The following is a 20,754-nucleotide window of genomic DNA, read 5'->3' on the forward strand; positions in this document are numbered from 1 at the left end:
AGTTGAGAGCACTTCTCCTAAACCTAGGTTGGCCGTGGCCACCATACTTGTTCTTATCAAGCATCCTTGCTTGTGGCGAACTCCATAGCTTATCAAGCTTCCATGCTTGTGGCGCTTCTCCCTTTCCATTCTTTTCCACCTTCAACCTTAACCTACAACTCATACAACCTGCCTCACGCATAAAATAAACCCTAAAACACCTTCTCCAACCTTAAACCAAACCTAAACACATTACATCAACCAAACATCCCTACATCATACCTAACCGAAACCAAAAACAGCCTAAAAACCCTAGCTTTCACACAAAACTGAATTAGGTCGTAAAAGCCCCAAATTCTCAAGCTAAACGATCCTTAATTCAAAGGCAGCCCCCTAGAGGTTGTCATCAAATGGTATCAGAGCTACTTTAGCTTGAGCAATGTCAAGTCCAGAAATGAGTCCTACGATTTCACCAAGATCAGCCTCATTAACTGTGAGACTTCAGAACATGATGGATGCCCAATTCCAAACTCTTCAACAACAATTGGAGGAGTTGAGGATCCATTATGATAGGAGGTTGGATGAACAAAATCATGGCAATTCAAATGGCCATGAAAGAAGAAGGAGGAGGCCTAGGAGAGAAGAGAGGCTGTGACATGAGGATATGCACAATTCTTCAAGTGTGTATGATAGTGAAAGGAGACATGGCAGCCGTGGCCATGATGGAACAAACCATGGCCATGGAAGGAAACATGGAGAGCACCATGACAGCCCTGGCCGTGGTCATGCTAGTTCAATTCGTGGACATAGAAGGCAAAGAGAGGGTGCAAATACAAGCCCAAATCGTGAGCATAGAGGAGATCTGGATGGTGTTAAGATCAAAGTCCCTACTTTCTTGGGGATGAGTGATCCAGAGGCATATTTAGCATGGGAATTGAAGATGGAACAAGTCTTCAATTGTCACAACTATTCAGAGGCAAAGAAAGTCAAGGTGGCAACCCTTGAATTTCAAGAGTATGCAATGGTTTGGTGGGATCAGCACTAAAAAGACAGAGTGAGATGTGGGGATGTAGCCATTGATACATGAGATAAAATGAAGAGAGCAATGAGAAGGAGGTTTGTACCTCATTCTTATAATAGAGATGTGCATAACAAGCTACAAAGGCTCACTCAAGGGTCCCAAACAGTAGATGAATATTTCAAAGCCATGGAATTAGCCTTGCTTAGGTCCAACCTCAATGAGGACCGTGAAGCAACGATGACTAGATTTCTTCATGGATTGAATCCGGAAATCCAAGATGTGGTAGAGTTGCAACCTTATATGGAGCTAGATGACCTAGTACAAAAAGCTATGAAGGTAGAGCAACAAATTAAGAGGAAGAAGTCTAAGTACTCCTCTAGTACTTCAAAATCCCACTCTTGGATAGATGAGCAGAAAAGGGAGAGCCCTAAGGCCGAGGAGGCCATGGGCAGCCACAAAACCACCCAACCAACCTTGGAGACCAATGTGAAGACTAGAAACGTGAAGTGTTTCAAGTGTCTTGGCCATGGTCACATTGCCTCTCAATGTCCTACAAAAAGGACAATGGTGATCACTAATGGTGTCGTTGAGTCCCAATCTAAACCATCTAGTGGAGAGGAGTGTGATGATGATACATTCATGCTTGATGGTGACATTTTGATGATGAGGAGGCTCTTGGGCAGCCAAGTTAAGAGGCATGAAAAAAGCCAAAAATACAACCTTTATCACTCAAGATGTTTGGTCCATGGCAAGGTATGCACGTTGATCATTGATGGAGGTAGCTGCACTAATGTGGTTAGCCAAAGGCTAGTGTCAAAGCTAGACCTTGAAACTAAACCACATCCCTCCCCTTACAAACTCCAATGGTTAAGTGATGTGGGTGAGTTGGTTGTGGATAGACAAGTCATGGTACCCTTCTCCATAGGGCAGTACCATGATGAGGTCTTATGTGATGTGGCTCCTATGGAAGCTAGCCACATGTTGTTGGGGAGACCATGGCAATATGAAAAGAACACTAGCCATAATGGTTTCACCAACAAGATCTCATTTATGCACCATGGTCACATGTGAGCCCTAAACAAGTCCATGAGGATCAAAAGAGGCTAAGGGCTAAGATTGAAAAAGAAAGGAAGGAAAGTAAGGCAAAAACCAAGTCCATGGCCGAACCTACACTTGACATTGTTTCTACTCCCAAGGCTGAAATTTTTCTACACTTAGCCATTCTTTGAAAGATCACGGTAAGGCAACACTTGTTGTAAGTAACGTTGTTGTATGTTTGTGTTGTTGAGAATATTTATGAATAATACAATAACGCTCCATGTAGTTTGCATTGTTATATATTTCATATATATAACAACGCTCGTTGAAGGTGGCATTGTTGTTGTATGACATATAACAGCGTCCATATAAACGTTGTTAATCATGCCTATATACTATTGCACTCATATAGAAAATGCTATTATATATTTAAAATGTGCGTTGTTAAACTTCAACTCTGACGTAGTGATTATAACCAAGAAATCATTTAAACGAAGAAATAGTTTTTGGGTTGTCATTTTATTACCATTATTTTAAGACTTTTGGGAGATGACTAAAGATATAGTAGATAGCTCAAGATCAAATATTTTTTTTTATTTTATATAAAAAAAACATATAATATTTTTAATATGTTAGACCTATGTATTTTTATATTTAAATGCCATGCCTAAAAAATAATAAAACATTTGAGTTTATTTTACTTTCAAATATTCGTTATTTTTAATAGTTTTTTTCTTTTCATTAAAAATGTTAAAGGTCATTTAATAAATAATGATAATATTTAAATAATATAAAAATAATTTAAATAAATTAACTTGGAAATTTAGTAGTGAGGTTAGAGCTTGTACTATATCTTACTTTCTACTTTGAATTGTGAAATGGTTATGTTGGTTTATAATACTTCTGTTATTTATTGAAGTGAAGAGTCAATTAATAACCAATGTTGGTTCTTCCGCTACTAATTCTCCATTAAAATAATTTTTAACAAATAAAATGATTTGATTAACTATTTTGGAATTTAATAGTACGGTTATGACTCATGTTGTATCTTGCTTGCTGCTTCAAGTTGAAAAAATGGTTGCAATCATTTGTATTTACTTTGCTATTTACCAGATTGAGAAGTAAGTTAACGACCAATCCCCAATCTTTTGCTATTAATCTATTACCTATATAATAAAATAAACTCCCTCATGACATGTGTCAATCTCTCAAGCCCTCATGACATGTGTCAACCTCTCATCAAAACTAAAGGTTTCTCATGACATGTGTCAATCTCTCAATGACATGTGTCAATCTCTCAAGAACTCCCTCATGACATGTGTCAATCTTTCAAGCCATCATGACGTGTGATTTATTTAAAAATAAAAGGAATATGATTACCTATGCAATATTAAAATATAATATTACTATAACAATANTTATTTTAGAATCAAATAATAATGAAATTATAAATTTATTGATGATTTTTTTGATTAATAGGATACTACTAACTATATCATGTTATGTATGTGTAAAAAACAATGTTGAGAAAGTCGAGCAAGATGTTAAATCAGTAGATGACCCATATTAAGTTTATCCGATTTAAACAGTTAAACCGTATGGTCTGACCGTATGATTTTATATATAATTAATAATTTTTAGCAATATGAATGCACTGGCAACATATATGGTTTTAATCATGCGAATGCACGAGCAACATACATATTCTTAATCATAAATGCACATGTAATATGTGTTATTAATCATGCGGTAAAAAATATCGTCCCGTGCAAATGCACGGGTAACTTGCTAGTTCTTCCTTAAAAGTAAATTATTTGACAAATAAATATTTTATTTATTTATTTTTTGAGAATTTAATAGCGATGTTGATGCTCATATCGTACCTTACTTTCTACTTCGAACCAAGAAACATTTGCAGACATTGGTACTGCCTATCTTATTTATCGAAGTTGGAGGCCGTTTAGTGACCAATGATGACTCTTGTGCTGTTAATTCCCTTACGACTAGTTAAAATAATTTCTAGGATTTTAATCAAATCAACTAATCAACTTTTAACTTAGAACTAAGTAAACTTGATTTTTCTATTGTATCTAAGAATACGTAGGAGCAAAATGAACTATTGTCAGACACAAAAATAAAATAAAAATATGTTATTGTATTGTAGTAATTAGTTTTTTTATGAAATAAATTAAAGGTATATTTAATTCATGCAACTAACGAGAGTTTTTTACGTTTTAATGATGTATAATTAATTCCACAATTTGTAATTGGCTCTCGAGCTCAGAACTCTTATTCAAAGATCAAATTATCAAATTTGTACATAAAAGATAGTTTTCTAGGTTTTAATCACACAAAACATAATGACAACTCTGAATATTTTGGGATAGATTGAAATTGAGTTATACTTCTTCCTAAGCTGTGTAATTGATGTTCAACCGAAAATCAAACCATGAAAATATTTAAAGATTCCTTAATTTAAATTAAGAATAAACCAAATAATCAAACCCAATAAAAAATATAGTTGCAAATATAAACTAAAATTCACCCCCACAAACTCACATTCGTGACTTTTGGCTATGTACTTTTCAAGAAAACTACTATGCTAGTAACCTTAAGTCAACAAATGCGGGTAAATCTAGTGTGCATTCTTCAAAAAAATCTTCATATGTAACCTATTGCAATGCCAACTAAAATAATATGATTACATCTACAACAACATAGAGTAATAAATCACATTTAATGTGAACCACACAACAAAATCGAGTTTAACTCCTCTCCAGTAATGGAGATGCCATTACTAAAATATATAGTTGAAATTTTTTCAAACTTTATTTATTTATTTTTTATTCAAAAATAATATGAAATCATGACCGCTAAAAAGATTTTTTTTGCCACATGTCATTATCCTATTCAGCATTGGACTCTCTAGTACTGGAGAGATCCCTTTCCAACAAAATCATACATAATGAAGCATACAATAAAAATTAATAATAGTGGAAATGAGGAAAAACGAGGAATTATGAGTGAGAAATGAGGATTTTGGGAATGTGGAGGGATAATGTAATGTGATAATAATAAACCAAATTCATGTAAACAGATTTGTTTATATTGATTATGGTGTCATTATCCTAAAATCAAATCTGAAGGTGAAATGTAAACAAATTTGTTTAAATTAATTTGGTTTGTTATTATCTTAAAATCAAATCTTAATGTAATATATAAACATATTTGTTTATATTTTATGAACAAATTTTATATATATAAACAATGTAGTATAGAGGATTAAAACATTTCAATCAATTCCTTTATATAATATTAGAGCAAACAAAAAAACTATTGAGAAAATATGTATGACACACATGATGACTAAAGGTGAAGGTTTTATGATATATTCAAGAACCGAATATGTTCAAAAGAAAAAGCCTTCACCTTGAATACTTGGTAGTGGGGGTATCGAATCACATGTCAAGGGATTTGCAATACATGTGCAGCATGAGGGACGTGCTTGGATGTCCTATTGGACTTCCAAATGGACACACTATCATCTCTATTAAGGAAGAAATAGTAATACTTTATGTATCTCATTTCAAATGCAACTTGATTTGTATATCACAATTGTTAGATGACTCAAACTATAATGTTTAGTTTACTAGTGATTTGTGTGTTGTAGAGGACCGAACCTCGAAGATGATGATTGGTTCGGGTGAACGAAGTAATGAACTCTATCTTTTTTTAGAAACCTCAACGAAGAAGTTATGCAAAGTTGAAGGAATGAATGAGCTAGAAGTATGATACAATAAGTTAGGATATCCGCCTTGGAAATCAAAAAACAACACACTATTTTGTTCGTAATGAAGTCTTCCAACCACAATATTCTTCCAACCTATGTCTCTACTACTGCTCAAATCACAGATATCTTGACCAAAGCTTTGGGAAAACAATAGTTTGAATCCTTCCTAGGAAAGTTGGGCATTCTGAATCTCCATGCTCCCACTTGAGGGGGGATGTGGTAATAACAAACCAAATCCATGAAACAAATTTTTTTAGATTTTTGCTGATATTGATTAGGTTGTTATTATCCTAAAATCAAATTTGAATGTTATATGTAAACAAATTTGTTTAAATTAATTTGGTTTGTTATTGTCCTAAGATCAAATCTGAAGGTGATATGTAAACAAATTTGTTTAGCTTTTAGGAACAATTTTTGGGTATATAAAGAATTCAGTATTGAGGAATAAAACATCTGAATCCATTCCTTACATAATGAGTAATGGGGACTTAATGTGAGGAAGCAGGTGATGTGATCCAGAAAATGCCCAAGATTCCAAAGAAGGAGCTATTAGGCATAAGTGGGCCCAAGCCAAGAATAAGGCCCAAACTTGGACTAAATGTACTTATGCTCCTCATAAAGAACATCAAGGAGAAGCCACCCAATCCAATCTTCATAAAGATCATAAAGACCATCAAGGAGCATCCTCCAAAACCAACCCAAGGGAGTTATTTTCGTTTTTATTACATTGCTTTAAGTGTAGGCCAAGATGGGGAAAAGATTTCCCTACCCTTTAAATAAGGGCACGGCCAAGCTTGAAGCTTGGCCTAGGACATATTTAATGTGTCCTAACATTTCCTATTTCTTTCTAACTTGTTTTTAAGACTAGTTTAATGTGTCTTAATTCTTTTATATCAAGCATTTAATGTGTCTTAATTCTTTTATTTCAAGCATTTAATGTGTCTTAACTTATTTGAATTTCAGAATAAATGTACATTATTTCTCCTATGCAATTCGTGCAATCAACTTAATGAAGGGGTGTGTTTTGTGCCATGCCTTAAAAAATTCGGCCAAGGCATTATTTCCCTGAGAAACTTGTGCAAAGCATTTAATTCCTTGTTCAAGACTTGAAGACTCATTTGAATAGGTGCTTGGCCTTTTGAACCGTGGCTTTTATGGAGTGCTATTCACCAAACAAAAATCATTCAAAGCCTTAATGTTTAGTGAGGAATTTGTGCCAAACTCAATTCAGATTCAAACCTCACTCATCCTTTTTCAACCGTGCATGAATCAGCCTAAGTGAAGGAATGTGCACTCAACAAGAGCATTAATTGTAATTGTGAAGTTTGTGCAAGGCATTCAAGACAATCCAAAGCACCATGCAGCCCTTTAATTCGTGGGGTCCAAGTCTACATGGGATGACCAGATTCATCAAGGCAAATAGAGGAATCCAAGACTGAATTTTCTTAGTTTTTGCATTTGTATTAAAACTTTCTTATTTTTCGTTTTTCCATTAATTTTATGCTTTATTTTCGTGTAAGACTTTTCCATGTGGAAAATTAGTGTAGCCGTGCACACTTTTAGGGCTAGGGTTTCACATACAAACCTAAATGCTTTCCTATAAGTTGTATTCAGATTTGATGAAATAAACAGTTTTTGAGTTTTGATTAAAAATTGAGGATTGTCATCCTTGTTGAGAGTTTCTCTCCAAACTCCTTGGCTGAACCAAGGTTATAAGTTCTTATCAAGAACCACGTTCTTGTGGCGAACATCACCCGGCTTATCAACATTCCATTGTTGTGGCGCCATATCACCCTTCAACCTATTCCATCTTCTTTTATCCGCTGCCTATTTCTTGTTATCTTACAAACACATCCAAACACAAACCTAAACACTACAAACCGTGGCCTTAAACAAGCAAACAACAACCAAGAAAAGATCGTTCTTAGAATCTCCTGAAGAGATTCTCATCAGAAGGAGGAGAAATATAAAGATTAAAAATTTGAAGTGAATACTCTAGATTTTGGGAAGTGATTTGGATGATGATGGAAAGTGAGGTTGAGAAGTAGATAAGATTATTAGACAATGATGAGAAACATAATCAAAACCATGATCAAGATTGCCAAAAAGGGCCAAGATATCACATAAGGTAAGCCATGCATAGGCCAAGCAGCAAAGTCTAATCGAGGAGTAAGGGTGAAAACAGGTCATACTGTCTATCAGGGGTCTATTACTTGGCCTATAACAGGTCAGGTCAAGCCAAACTTTTTTTCATAAACAGACCAGACTCAAGCTTTTTGAAAAGCCTATTTACTTTAACATGTCAGGTTTTATGTCATCCAAAAGGCCTATTAAACCTAATAGACCAACCTATTTAATTATATTATATAATATGTTCATATTATACAATTTTAATATAAGTAATATTATATATATATATATATATATATAATTTTAATATAAAAATGTATCTTAAGTGTTAGGGTTAGAAGAATCTAACTAAAAGTAGGAATATTATATCATTTAAATATAGACATGATGAACTATTTTAATATTATATAGTATAACAGACCTTTAAACAATCTAACAGGTTAGACTAGACTTTTAAACAGATCAGACGTAGACTTTGAATTTTTTTTAGATAGACTAATAGGTCAGGCTCAGACTCCTACATACTTTATAAGCTAGGCGTGTTTAAAGCAAAACCTGACATGTTTCCACCCTTATCGAGGAGCATCATGCCAAGTTCCCTATCGTGATGCATCTAGCCAAGCCAAAGATGACCATGACTTGAGTAAGCTATTGGTCAAGTCTGGCCGAGACATTATACACATATATGACTGATAGAATCATACACATGACCAATACAACTTAGGCATCATCGAGACACAACTGACCGAGGACGAGTATTCCTGACTGAGACATAACTGATCGAGACACAAGTATTCTTGACCGAGGCAAGAGTATTCTTAACCGGGACACAAGTGACTGAGGCACGAGTATTCCTGTCTGAGACAACACGACACACCATGACTGAGGCTCAAGCATTCCTAACTGAGCCAACACAACACAACATGACTAAGGCGCAAGTATCTCTAGCTGAGCCAACACACCACATGGCCGAGCCAACACACCACATGAGCATGGCACATGAGATGCGCATCAACATGGCCTCAACACGCACCAATATGACCTTCAGAGATATATCAGACCTACACACCAAGCTTTGCCATATGAAACCAGAACTAGTTGTGATGGCTTGTTAATCATACAATCTTCATTTCCTCTTAGCCATTAGGATATTCCACATGTCATTCTCTAGGTTAGTTAGTTTAGAGGTAGTTAATTAGTTGATCTATAAATAGAATGTAAATTTCCTTTCTAAAGTTAAGTCTTTTCATTCAATCAATCAATAATATATTCTTTTTAATCTTCTTCATTCAATTCTTGTTAGAGTTGTTCATTCTTCGTCACTGTTTTAGGATTCAAAATCCTTATAAAGATGAAGAAAAGAAGAAGTGAAGGTTTAGAAGAATGGGAGGGAAATGTGTGATTGTCGCGGTCTGATTTTCGGTTGGAAGACCGGCTCTGCAACTTAGGAAGAAGCAAACTCAATTTCTACCTCTCCTAATTGATTTGGAGTCGTCACTATGTTTTTGCGGTTAAAACATAGAAAATTCTCTATTATGCCTGAATTAGATAAAAATGGTATTTTAAACAAAGATTTTTAGCTCAGGAGTTGATTACGGACCGAGGAAAGTATTAGCATCTTGTCCGCCCATATTAAAACGGTATCCTCGTTAATCACATAGACTTTTATACCCTTAATCACATGGACTTTTATACCCTTAAACATATTTATTAAAATTTCAATTATAAAGCAAAATATTTTATTTTTTGTATTTGTGTTTGACAATAGTTCATCTTGCTCTTACGTATCCCTAGGTGTAATAGGGAAATCAAAACTACATAGTTCTAGTTATAAAATTTGGTTAATTTGTTTGGTTTGATTTGATTTGATTTGATTTCATGATAATTGTAGCTATCGTAGAAATATTTTTATAATTTTATGAAATAGGAATTGATAGCAAAGATACAACACTAGTCGTATACCAGCTTTTCACTTCTAGAGTGGAAAGGAAGAGACAACACAGTCCATAGACTAGATTATTTAAATTCCAATAAAGATAATTTGATTTAAAACACTTCTAAATAAGATACTAATTTCTTAATTAATCTTTTAAAACTATTAACATGCTGCATGAGTGGTAATCATATTACTCATTATTGTTTAGATTTTGCTTCTAAATATGCAAATTGAAAGGTGTGTTATATTGTTACTATTGTTTACTAAAAACCGCCTTAAATTACTATAACTTAATATCAGTTAAGTTGGTTTCTTGATTTTTCCACGAGACCCTTATCTTCATCAAAGTCCTCAATCAACCCCTCTACACCTTCATGTACAAAGATGGCATATTGTCTAGCTCCTTGTCACTACCATTAAATATTTGCAAATACCCAATTGATGCATGATATTCATAATTCAGCATGGGTACTACTATTCTATCAAGTGCCATTTGTTGGAAGCGGTGGAATCCCCAAGGAAAGAGAGGGTGAAGAAGTTGTCAATGAACAGAATCTCATAACTGCAGAATATGCCATGGAAGATAGAGGGGACATGAGGTAGTGGGACTCTGGTATATGGGGCTCTTTGAAATGCCAAGATTCATCCCCTTTTCGGTGGACAATGGTTGGATAGATATCTCAACCGAGATAATGAGAATCAATAAGTTGCCTGGTTACCAGAGATTGATGGACATTTAGAGATATAAATATGTAACTCATCATTCCCTTTATAACTTCTCAATTTTCACACTTTCTTCATTGGCTAAAAATAAAAATGCATAATACACCATAGTGTGAGAGAATTATCAACAAACATTTGTTTAAGATCTTTTATGGAAAATAGTAAAGAGAAAAAAATGTTGATATTTGTAATGAGTTTTTTACAAAAAGAATAATCTATGAAGGGTGAATGATGCATGATTACATTATTGGTGTATATATATTACACTCAATAGTAAAAAGGATGTGGGCATGTGTTATTTTATTAATACATATCATTAAGGGTGGAAACAGGCCAAATCGCCTATCATGGATCTATTACCTTGCTTATAACAGGCTAGGTCAGACCAGTTTTTTTTTTGTGAATATGTCAGATTCAGGCTTTTTGAAAAACATATTTACTTTAACAGGTCAGACTATAGGCCATCCAAAAAACCTATTAAACCTAACAGGTCAGCCTATTTAGTTATAAAAATGCATACAAAAATATAATTTAATTGTTAGAGTTAGAAAAGTCTATTTAAAAGTATGAATATTATCATATTTAAATGTATACATTATGGCATATTTCAATATTATATATTATAACAGGTCTTTAAACATTCTAACAGGTCAGGCTAGACTTTTAAACATGTTATGCTTAGGTTTTGAAAAAAAATTTAAACATGTTAACATGTCAGGCCCAGACTTCTATATGCTATATAAGCTGGGCCTATTTAAGGCAAAGTCTGGTTTAACCTGTTTCCCCGAATATTGTGAGAAACTTTTGCAAAAGGTTTGATATTTAGTATTCTAAAATCTAAAATAATATATACCGAGTTGAATGATTATATTATTTTCCGGTCACCAAAATACATTTACGCAATGAAATCGTTTAGCTTAAGAAAATTTATTGCTCTTATTAGAAATAAAATGATTTTTTGGGCAATGTTAAAAAAATAAAAATCATAGTAGAAAAGTTATTGTTAGGATATCGTCACGTGGAAGATTTATGCGAAAAAAGGTATTTTCTTATTTAATTCAGTAAAATAATAAGAGTTGCTTCTATAATACTTTATAGCAACCACAATCGTAATAAAAAATTTTGTTCTTAACGAAATAAGCATATTCTCCGTCTAAGCTCACACTGGAGACGAGTCGTTCTTATTCTTATTTTGCAACGATAAACTAAATAAAAATCGTTCTTAAAGTTGCGAGTCAACGTTAAAAAATGAAAAATTGTTACATGAGAGAAATAAATATAGAGTAAGTTTGCAGGGTCCATTTAAGAACGGATATAGAGTTACACTATTAGAGAGATTTTGACTTGAATTATTTAAGTTGTTGAAAAGTGTAAATAAATAACAAATATAAAATAATAGTAGAGTTTATTTAAGAACCAAAAAAGTATTGAAAAAACGGTTGCATCATGGATGCTAAAGTGATAATCAATAAAGTTGCTGGGAAAGGAATATTTAGAGTTATGTTAATGATCTAGTTTTGGAAGGAAAAAAATGTATACTTGAATTTCAAAGGATGATTTTATATTTTTAGATTTGCTAAACACATTTTATAAAGGTGGAATCGAAGAAAATTATATTAACTTCTAAATTACAGAATAACATTAGAACATAATTCAATTCTTCAAAATTCAAATACCATTATATTGCACAAGATCCAGTTGCATAAAAATTAGAAATGTTGAACCAAAAAAGAAAATAACTAAAGAATTCTCTGATTTTGATGGAATGGAATGGCTTAGTCACGAACGAGTGTGTTGATTAAAAAAGTGGCCTCGTCTGCTGTGGGAACTGCATCATCTGGTCAAAACATGACATTATTGGTCATCAACAAATACTACCAAAAAATATATACTAAATAATTGTCATCACTTAATTCTTTAATTCATTATATTCTATTAATGTTAAGGGAATTAGCAAGTAATACTAACATAAAAAATAAAATTAAAAAGCATGGATATGATATAGTACGACATAAAGACAATAATGTAACAAAAAATGAGCAATTTTATATGTACACTCAGATTAAATATCAATATCCCTGCATCTTCCTATTTTGGAAAATAAATGAGAGTTGCACACATTTCATACTTTTTATCTCGATATTTTTTTAGAGGAGAAAGGTGCAAGAGTTTTGGGGTTCAACTTAAGTGTTTATAATATTGAAGTTTTCTACTTTTTATTTTGGTAAATCATAATATTTTTTGTTTTGAATGTAATTTATATTGTAATTTATATTAAGTATAGTTTATATTATATTTCTTTATCTTTATTTTAATTGTCAAACGAAAGTAAGAGAGTGGTTAATATGTTGTTGATGGTTACATATGATTATATGATTTTTTTCTAGAAACTAAAGTGTTAAATGGTAAAATAGGAGAACGAAAATTACACAATAAGTAGTTACACTATGTTTTCTCTTTATATATAGTATAGAAATATTGATATAGTTTTTAAATCTATATAAAATGTTATACGTGTAGGGTGAGCATGAGTTGGGTTAAGTCGGACAAATTCATTTATTCTTTACCATATCATAAATATTGGGCGAACTATTTTTTGAACCTAAATCTGACAATAACATATATCAGGTCAAGTCATATTTGTCCATTATCTGAATCTAAATATTACTCGGTCTAATTTTTGTATAGAATCTCAACCTATGACTCAATGAAATCAACTAACCATATTCCAAACAAACCGGATGAAGAGGTAGGTTGAGGTAGATTACTGCCACCAATTACTCTCACGACTTGTTTTTTTTTAAGGAATATATGGATATATATACATATGTATGTATAATCATGTTACAACATCATAGAAACTTCTTAGTTCAGCGGTCCCCTGATAGGCTTATACACTTTGATGTTAAGAACATGGGAATGAGCCTAGCTTTGTTAATTTTTTTGGTGTAGCATCCTGTCACCATCCTATTGCTCTAACAGTATTCAAGATGCTTAAAACATCTAATACAAAAAAAATAAGAATTTCCAAAAAGAAAAATCTAATACACATAAATATCTTTTGGTACATAACATGAATAAGGTAGAATATGAATAAGGTAGAATATGATAGTGATTGGCTAAAAATGATGTAGGGAAGAAATTGCAAATAATAATAATAGTAATAATAATAATACAATGATATGGTTTAATAATGTTGTTTACCTGGGAGTGAATTAGGTAAATGAGAAACAATGTTATGAATAATGCTTCCACCGCCACTATTACCCTCCTTCTCTGTCTTCATTCTTTTGATTTTTTCAACAACTTCATCATCTTCTTCCTTTTCCTTTTCCTTCTCATTCTCAACTTCACTTTTTTCACCTTCACTTTGATGAAAAAAATTTGATACAAAATTACTAATAAGCCCTCCTTCTACACTATTTTCAACCCTTCTTTTTTCTCCATGTTCACCTTTACTAGCAGCAACAACACCTTCTTCATTTCCATTTTCATGTTCAATAACTTCGTCATCAATTCTTGGACTTGAGGGAGTGACCAAAGATGAGATAAAGTTGTTAAAAATACCACCACCATCACTAGTAACACAACCTTTTCCTATGTCTTTTTCATCAAGATCTTCGTCTTTCACTTTCTCAACTTTCTCTATGGAGACAAACCCATCTTTATTTTCTTTATTATCTTCTCTTTTGGATCCATCTTCTTGATTGTGAGTAGGATGGAGTAGGTTTTGAACTTCTGTTAGACCATCTTCCATAGTTGGAGATTGTGTTTCTTAAATTTCTTTGGCGACTAACGAAATAGATAAGTACCGACCTAGGATAATAATAATGATATATAGGATGAGAAAATGATGTGGGTACTTATAGTATAATAATATTTTATGTTTTTTATATTATTTATTATATACTTTTAATTTGCATTAATTCTTAATTAAAATTAATAAATCGCATTCTTATTTATTCTGATATAAAATATATTATTTTCATTTGATACTATTTTGGAAAAATAATTTAAATATAAAAATGTAATATATAAACTCAAATAGATATAGATAATAGAATGCGTGAAAAATTAATAATATATTTATTAATATAAAAAATAAAAACAATGGATAATGTGTGAAAGTTTATAGTAGTTATTAATAAGAAAAATTATAAAGGATAAATTTGAAATATAAAAATTATGTAATGATGGTGATTATTAGTTGTTTTGACTTTATTAATAACTAGTGTGTACAGGCACTTCGTGCCTGCCGATGAATATTTCATGATATTATATATTCAATTTTTATATATTTCATTTTTTAGAATTAGAATGTATTTGTTGTGTTCGGTGTACTTTATATTATATTTTTTTGTGCGTTTATGATAATGTTTAATTTAATATGAAATATGTGGTTAATTAATGTGTTGGTGGTGGTTGCTTAGAATTATATGGTTTTTTTTGTAAAAATTAAATAATGTTAAGGGCAAAACAGGAAGTGAAAATTACACCATGAGGGAAGTTATTTCAAGTTTTGGCTTTATATATAGTATAGATATAGATGAATATTAAATAATATAAATTTTTATACTAACAATTTATAAATATTCTAATGTTACATCCAAATTAATATAAATAGATGAGGAAAACCTTAAAAAATCATACTTCTTATCTTAATTATTCATTTTATAAAAATGTAATAATTTATATTTAGTGATTAATTCAAATCACATATAACTAAATTGACTCCCTCTGTAGATCACACGATATTAACATGTGTCTGAATTTAAGAAGCGCTTTAAGTGTAGACAGGAAAGTCGGTTGGTTAAAGAAGTCCTTGGAGTTTGTAGCCACCCTCACCACTTTGTTCCCTTATTGCTGTAACCCAAAAACTTAAACCACCCATGATTTATATCATCACACATTTTTATGTATTTAATAATAACATATTTATTAAACTATAAAGTATAAACATTAAACCTACACTCTTTTTAGACAAAGTTTCTCATTATTTTAAAACCTTAATCTCAGGACGGATCCAGGAGGGACAGGCTCAGATAAATGAAAAAATAGTTATATTGTGTGTACTTTTTAAATGTATTTTTATGAAAAAGTTCACAAGAAAATAAAAGATTTATAAATTAAATAAATAGAGAGAGAAAAAACTTTAAAAAGTATAGCAAATAATTTAATAAGGCGTTATTTTTATTAAAAATATTACATATATAACTACTTATACAAAATATATACAAAATCAAGTGAAATCTCCAAACCAATAAACATGCCAAAAAATTCTATATGTTTCCGGTACTGAATTTGTAGGAAAAGTGAGACTCTCTAATTTGCATCAATTATCGTGAAATTAAAGTAGTTTGACATTACATTAAAAAATTAAATTCATGCATGGGTTACTCTTATTTAGTAAAGTAGATATGTTTGTTTTAGGCTCTATTCTTATATGGAGAAAGACCAAATTTAGCAAAACTCACTTGTCCGACTTAATCTAATTGATAGGGGTCATATGAGGCAAGTGTGTGCAACCAGTTTAGACAAAATGAAGTAATAGAAAAAATGAGAGAGAAGATAAGAGAACTCAACCAGTAGGAACTCATAGCAGTCGTGGACTATTCACGAATGTGTCTTCATTCACCATTAGATCAGGCTAAAATTTGCACAGCATGTTCACAGCTTATAGTACTTCATTTTGAAGGGTTGGATCGGTAAAAAGTCATCCGGGGTGGTAGAAAATGAGTTGTTATAGCAGCTATTTTTCTAGTTTTTTTCAACTCTTTTGTTCTCATTTTCAAGCTTGTTGCTCTGTTTTATGCTGTATTGTTGAGCATGTTTTGTGCTGTATTTTGGAGACACTCTTGTATTCCTACTTTGATCATAGTGGAGATTGATTGACTGACTTATGCCTTGGTTTTTACTTCTCACAATGGGAAAGTTTTCCACGATAAAAGTTTATTGTGTGTTCTTACTTACTATCATTATTTGTTATTGCTCCTCATATATTCTAACGGAATCGAAGTCTGATAAAGATTGAAGTTTTCAACATCAACAAGTTTGTGATTTCATTCGGCAATACATATAAGACAATGTCTACAATCACATTGCTTATGAGGAAAATGCAAAATCTGTATGGAAGAAGATTGAATCCTTGTATGCTTCTAAATCAGGGAATAATAAATTATACTTACTAAATTCCTTGATGAATTTGAGGTATAAGGAGATAACTTCTATTTCATATCACTTGAATGATTTTCAAGGGCTCCTAAATCAATTGTGAGGAATGGGTATCAAGTTTGATGATGAAGTGGTGAGACTATGACTACTAAATACTCTACCAGATTCTTGGAAAACATTTCGAGTTTCAATTACAAATTCAGGCCATAATGGTATTGTCTCTTTGCAAATTATAAAGGAAGTATTCTTAACGATGAGATGAAAAGGAAGGCACATGCTACTTCATCTCATTATGAGGTGTTTGTCCCTGAAAACGGGGGATAAGTCATAGAAAGGAACCGAAATGTGATAAAGAAAAGGGCAGAAGTAAGTCCAAGTCCAGATATAAGAATGTGGAGTATCACTATTGTCATAAAACAGGTCACATACAGAAGAATTGTTTTCAATGGAAAAGGGAAAACAAAGACAAGAAGGGCAAGCATAACGAGAAGATCATGGTGATGATGATTGTGTTACTACTGCTACTTGTGACAATCTTATTATTCTTCGTTACCGTAATTCAGTTAATCTTGTATCAGATGAGCGTATATGGATAATTAATAGTGGTGCTACATTGTATGTTACACCAAGAAAGAAGTTCTTCACATATTACATTTCTAGTGATTTTGGAGTGTTGAAGATGGATAATGATGGAGTGTCAAAGATAGTTGGTATTGGGGATATTTGTAAGCATACCAACATGGGAGTGAAGTTGTTGCTGAGGAGAGTTAAGCATGCTCCATATGTTCGTTTATATTTGATCTTTGTGCATATGCTTGATAATTGTGGTTATGATAATCACTTTAGTTCTGGAAAACGGAAACTCACCAGAGGTAACTTGGTTGCTGCCAAGGGAGAAAATTTTTAAACTGTATTGGATAAAAGCTTTGGTTGCTAAAGAAAGTGTAAATGCCATGGATATGAGGCTTCTTTGTGGCACCATAGACTCAATCATATTAGTGAAAAATTGTTGAATTAGTTAGCCAAAAAGGATGTACTTTTGAGATTGAAGAGTGTAGAGTTGGAGAAATGTTCTCATTGCATGACTGGTAAGCAGACCAAAGTATCCTTTAAGAAACATCCTCCGTTAAGGAAGTTAGAGTTGCTTGAATTGGTGCATTCTGATGTTTGTGGCCCATTGAAGGTAAAGTCATTTGGTGGTGCACTTTACTTTGTTAATTTTATTAATGATTGTTTAAGGAAACTTTGAGTCTATGCTTTGAAGACAAAAGACCAAATGCTTGGAATTTTCAAACAATTCCATGTTTTGGTTGATAGACATTATGGCGGTGGTGAGTATCATGGATCATTTAATATTTACTACAAACAACAAGATATTAGACATGAAAAGACTCATCCTAAGACTCCTCGGCTTAATGGCTTAGCATAGAAGATGAACATGACTTTATTTGAAATAGTTATGTGTATCCTTTCTGAAGTAAAATTACCTAATCATTTCTGGGGTGAGGCTTTGTACACGGTAGTGCATGTTATTAATCTTAGTCTTGCAGTTGCTTTGAATGTTGAGGTGCCAGACAAGATTTGGTTTGACAAGAATATCTGGTATAATCATTTGTGAGTCTTCGGTTGCAAGACATTCGTGCATTTTCTAAAGGATGAAAGTTTCAAGTTGGACGTGAAGACAAGGAAGTGCATTTTTATCGGTTACGGTGAAGATGAATTTGTCTACAGGTTGTATGATCGTATTGAGAAAAAGGTTGTTAGAAGTCGTAATGTGAATTTCATGGAAGATCAAACCATTGAAGACATTGATAAGATGAAGAAAACTACACCTAAGGAAGATAGTAGATTGTCTGATATTGATCCATTTTGGATGCCTATACATAATTTGGATACAGTTGAGAATAACATTCAAAATGGCGAGCAACATGATTATATTGGTGATCAGTTGTCATTGTGTCTTCATTAGAAAGTTTGCTAATGATGATTTAATCATCTTGTTATTGTATATTGATGGTATGCTTATTATTGGGAAAAATATTTCCACGATTGTCAGGTTCAAGAAGCAATTAGGCAAATCATTTGCCATGAAAGACATGGGAGCTGCTAAGCATATTCTTGGTATAAAAATCATTCGAGATAGACAAGAAAAGAAACTTTGGTTGTCACAGGAACACTATATTAAGAGAGTGTTACATAAGTTTCATATGGAAAATCTAAGGCAGTAAGCATTCCTCTTGCTACTCATTTTAAGTTAAGTGCTAAATAATGTCCTTCAAATGAACCTGAAAAATCAGATATGTAATGGGTTTCTTATGCATCTTCCGTGGGAAGTTTGATGTACGCAATGATGTGTACATGACCAGATATGGCACATGTTGTTTGTACAATTAGTAGATTTTTGTCAAATTCAGGTAGATAGCATTGGAATGCAGTGAAATGGATTTTGAAGTATCTTTGTGGTACTGCTAATTCGAGGCTTTCTTTTTGAGGTGATAAACCTACTTTTATGGGCTATACTGATTCTGATATGGCTGGAGACATTGATTCCAAAAAGTCCACTTCAGGCTACTTGATTAAGTTTGCAAAGGGAGTTGTGGCATGGCAAACTAGTTTGTAAAAGTGTGATGCATTGTCCACTACTGAGGTAGAGTTCATTGCCATTACAGAAGCATGCAAGGAGTTGCTTTAGGTGAAGAAATTCTTAGATGAGCTTGGTTTTGCCCAATGCAAATACTTTATTATTTTGTGATAGTCAAAGTGAAATTCATCTTGGGAAGAATTCAACTTTTCATTCTAGGTCCAAACACATTGATGTGAGGTATCATTGGATACGTGATGCTTTGGACGCTAGGTTATTGGAATTGGCTAAGGTTTATACAAATGATAATTGTGCTGATATGATGACTAAGGCCTTATCAAGCTGGAAGTTTGAAACTTGTTGTGAGATCGACGGTTTGACGATTCTCTCCACATAGTTGTGAGGGGGAGATTTGTTGGGTTTGGGCTTCTTCCTATGTGGATAAAGACCGAATTTGGCAAATCCAACTTGTCCCACTTAATCTAATGGATAGGGGTCATATGAGGCAAGTGTGTGCAATCAGTTTAGGCAAAAGGAGGCAATAGAAAAGTGAGAGAAAAGATAAGAGAACTCAACCCGCATGAACTCATTAGCAGCAGTGGGAAATTCACGACTGTGTCTTTGTTCACTATTGGATTGGGCTAAAATTTGGACAGTATACTCACAACTTCTAGTACTTCATTCTGAACAAATGGATCGGTGAAAACTTATTTGAGGTGGTAGAAAACGAGCTATTACAACAACTGTTGTTTTTTGGTTTTTCTACAACTCTTTTGTTCTCATTTTCAAGCTTGTTGTTCTGTTGTATGCCGTATTGTTGAGCATGTTTTGTGCTATATTTTGGAGACACTCTTGTATTCCTATTTTGATCATAGTGGAGTTTGATTGACTGACTTGTTCTCGTGGTTTTTACTTCTCATATCGGGAAGCTTTTCCACGTTAAAAGTCCCTTGTGTGTTCTTACTTACTGCCGTTATTTATTATTGCTCCTCATAGATTCTAGCAAGTTGGGGAAATTATTATCCATTGCATATACTCTGTTAGTTTTTCAGTGTTATTGTGTTGAATTTTCCATCAAGACATTCAAAAACATTATCCCAATCCTGATATATACATAGAAATTACAAAGTGTTTATCTTCAACTCGTGGGTGTTAAAGTTTGGTATGAGTCTTGAAAAAGACTTCTTGATGAATCAAGAAGTATGAAAGATTGCATGAATGAGAAATGATAACTTGTGGAAAGAAAGAGAAAGAATAGAAACTTTTTTCCTCATTATTGAATGAATATTTCTATATTAAATTACATTATTTCTCATTGAATTGAAATACAAGGAATACGAGAATCATTCATTATATATTACATTGCATAACTAACAACTAACCAA

At 32.6% G+C, this 20,754-nt stretch overlaps 1 protein-coding gene across 1 annotated transcript; it reads right to left on the minus strand.

The window, feature by feature from the left end:
• LOC109360094 lies at positions 12,219–14,416 on the minus strand. Its single transcript, XM_019604829.1, has 2 exons — positions 13,822–14,416; positions 12,219–12,454 (listed from the first exon to the last, which is right to left on the minus strand). The coding sequence occupies exons 1-2, from the start codon at positions 14,372–14,374 to the stop codon at positions 12,393–12,395; spliced, it is 615 nt and encodes a 204-aa protein (XP_019460374.1). The 5' UTR covers positions 14,375–14,416; the 3' UTR covers positions 12,219–12,392.

The sequence above is a fragment of the Lupinus angustifolius genome, chromosome LG11, assembly GCF_001865875.1.
Source record: "Lupinus angustifolius cultivar Tanjil chromosome LG11, LupAngTanjil_v1.0, whole genome shotgun sequence".
NCBI classification, from domain to species: domain Eukaryota; kingdom Viridiplantae; phylum Streptophyta; class Magnoliopsida; order Fabales; family Fabaceae; genus Lupinus; species Lupinus angustifolius.

What these genes read in the sequence shown, in the direction of transcription:
- LOC109360094 (XM_019604829.1), bottom strand. Translation starts at nt 14,374, where the DNA reads ATGGAAGATGGTCTAACAGAAGTTCAAAACCTACTCCATCCTACTCAC. An exon ending in TTTACCTAATTCACTCCCAG is followed by an intron (nt 12,455 to 13,821) that starts GTAAACAACATT and finishes TGTTTTGACCAG; the next exon opens with ATGATGCAGTTCCCACAGCA.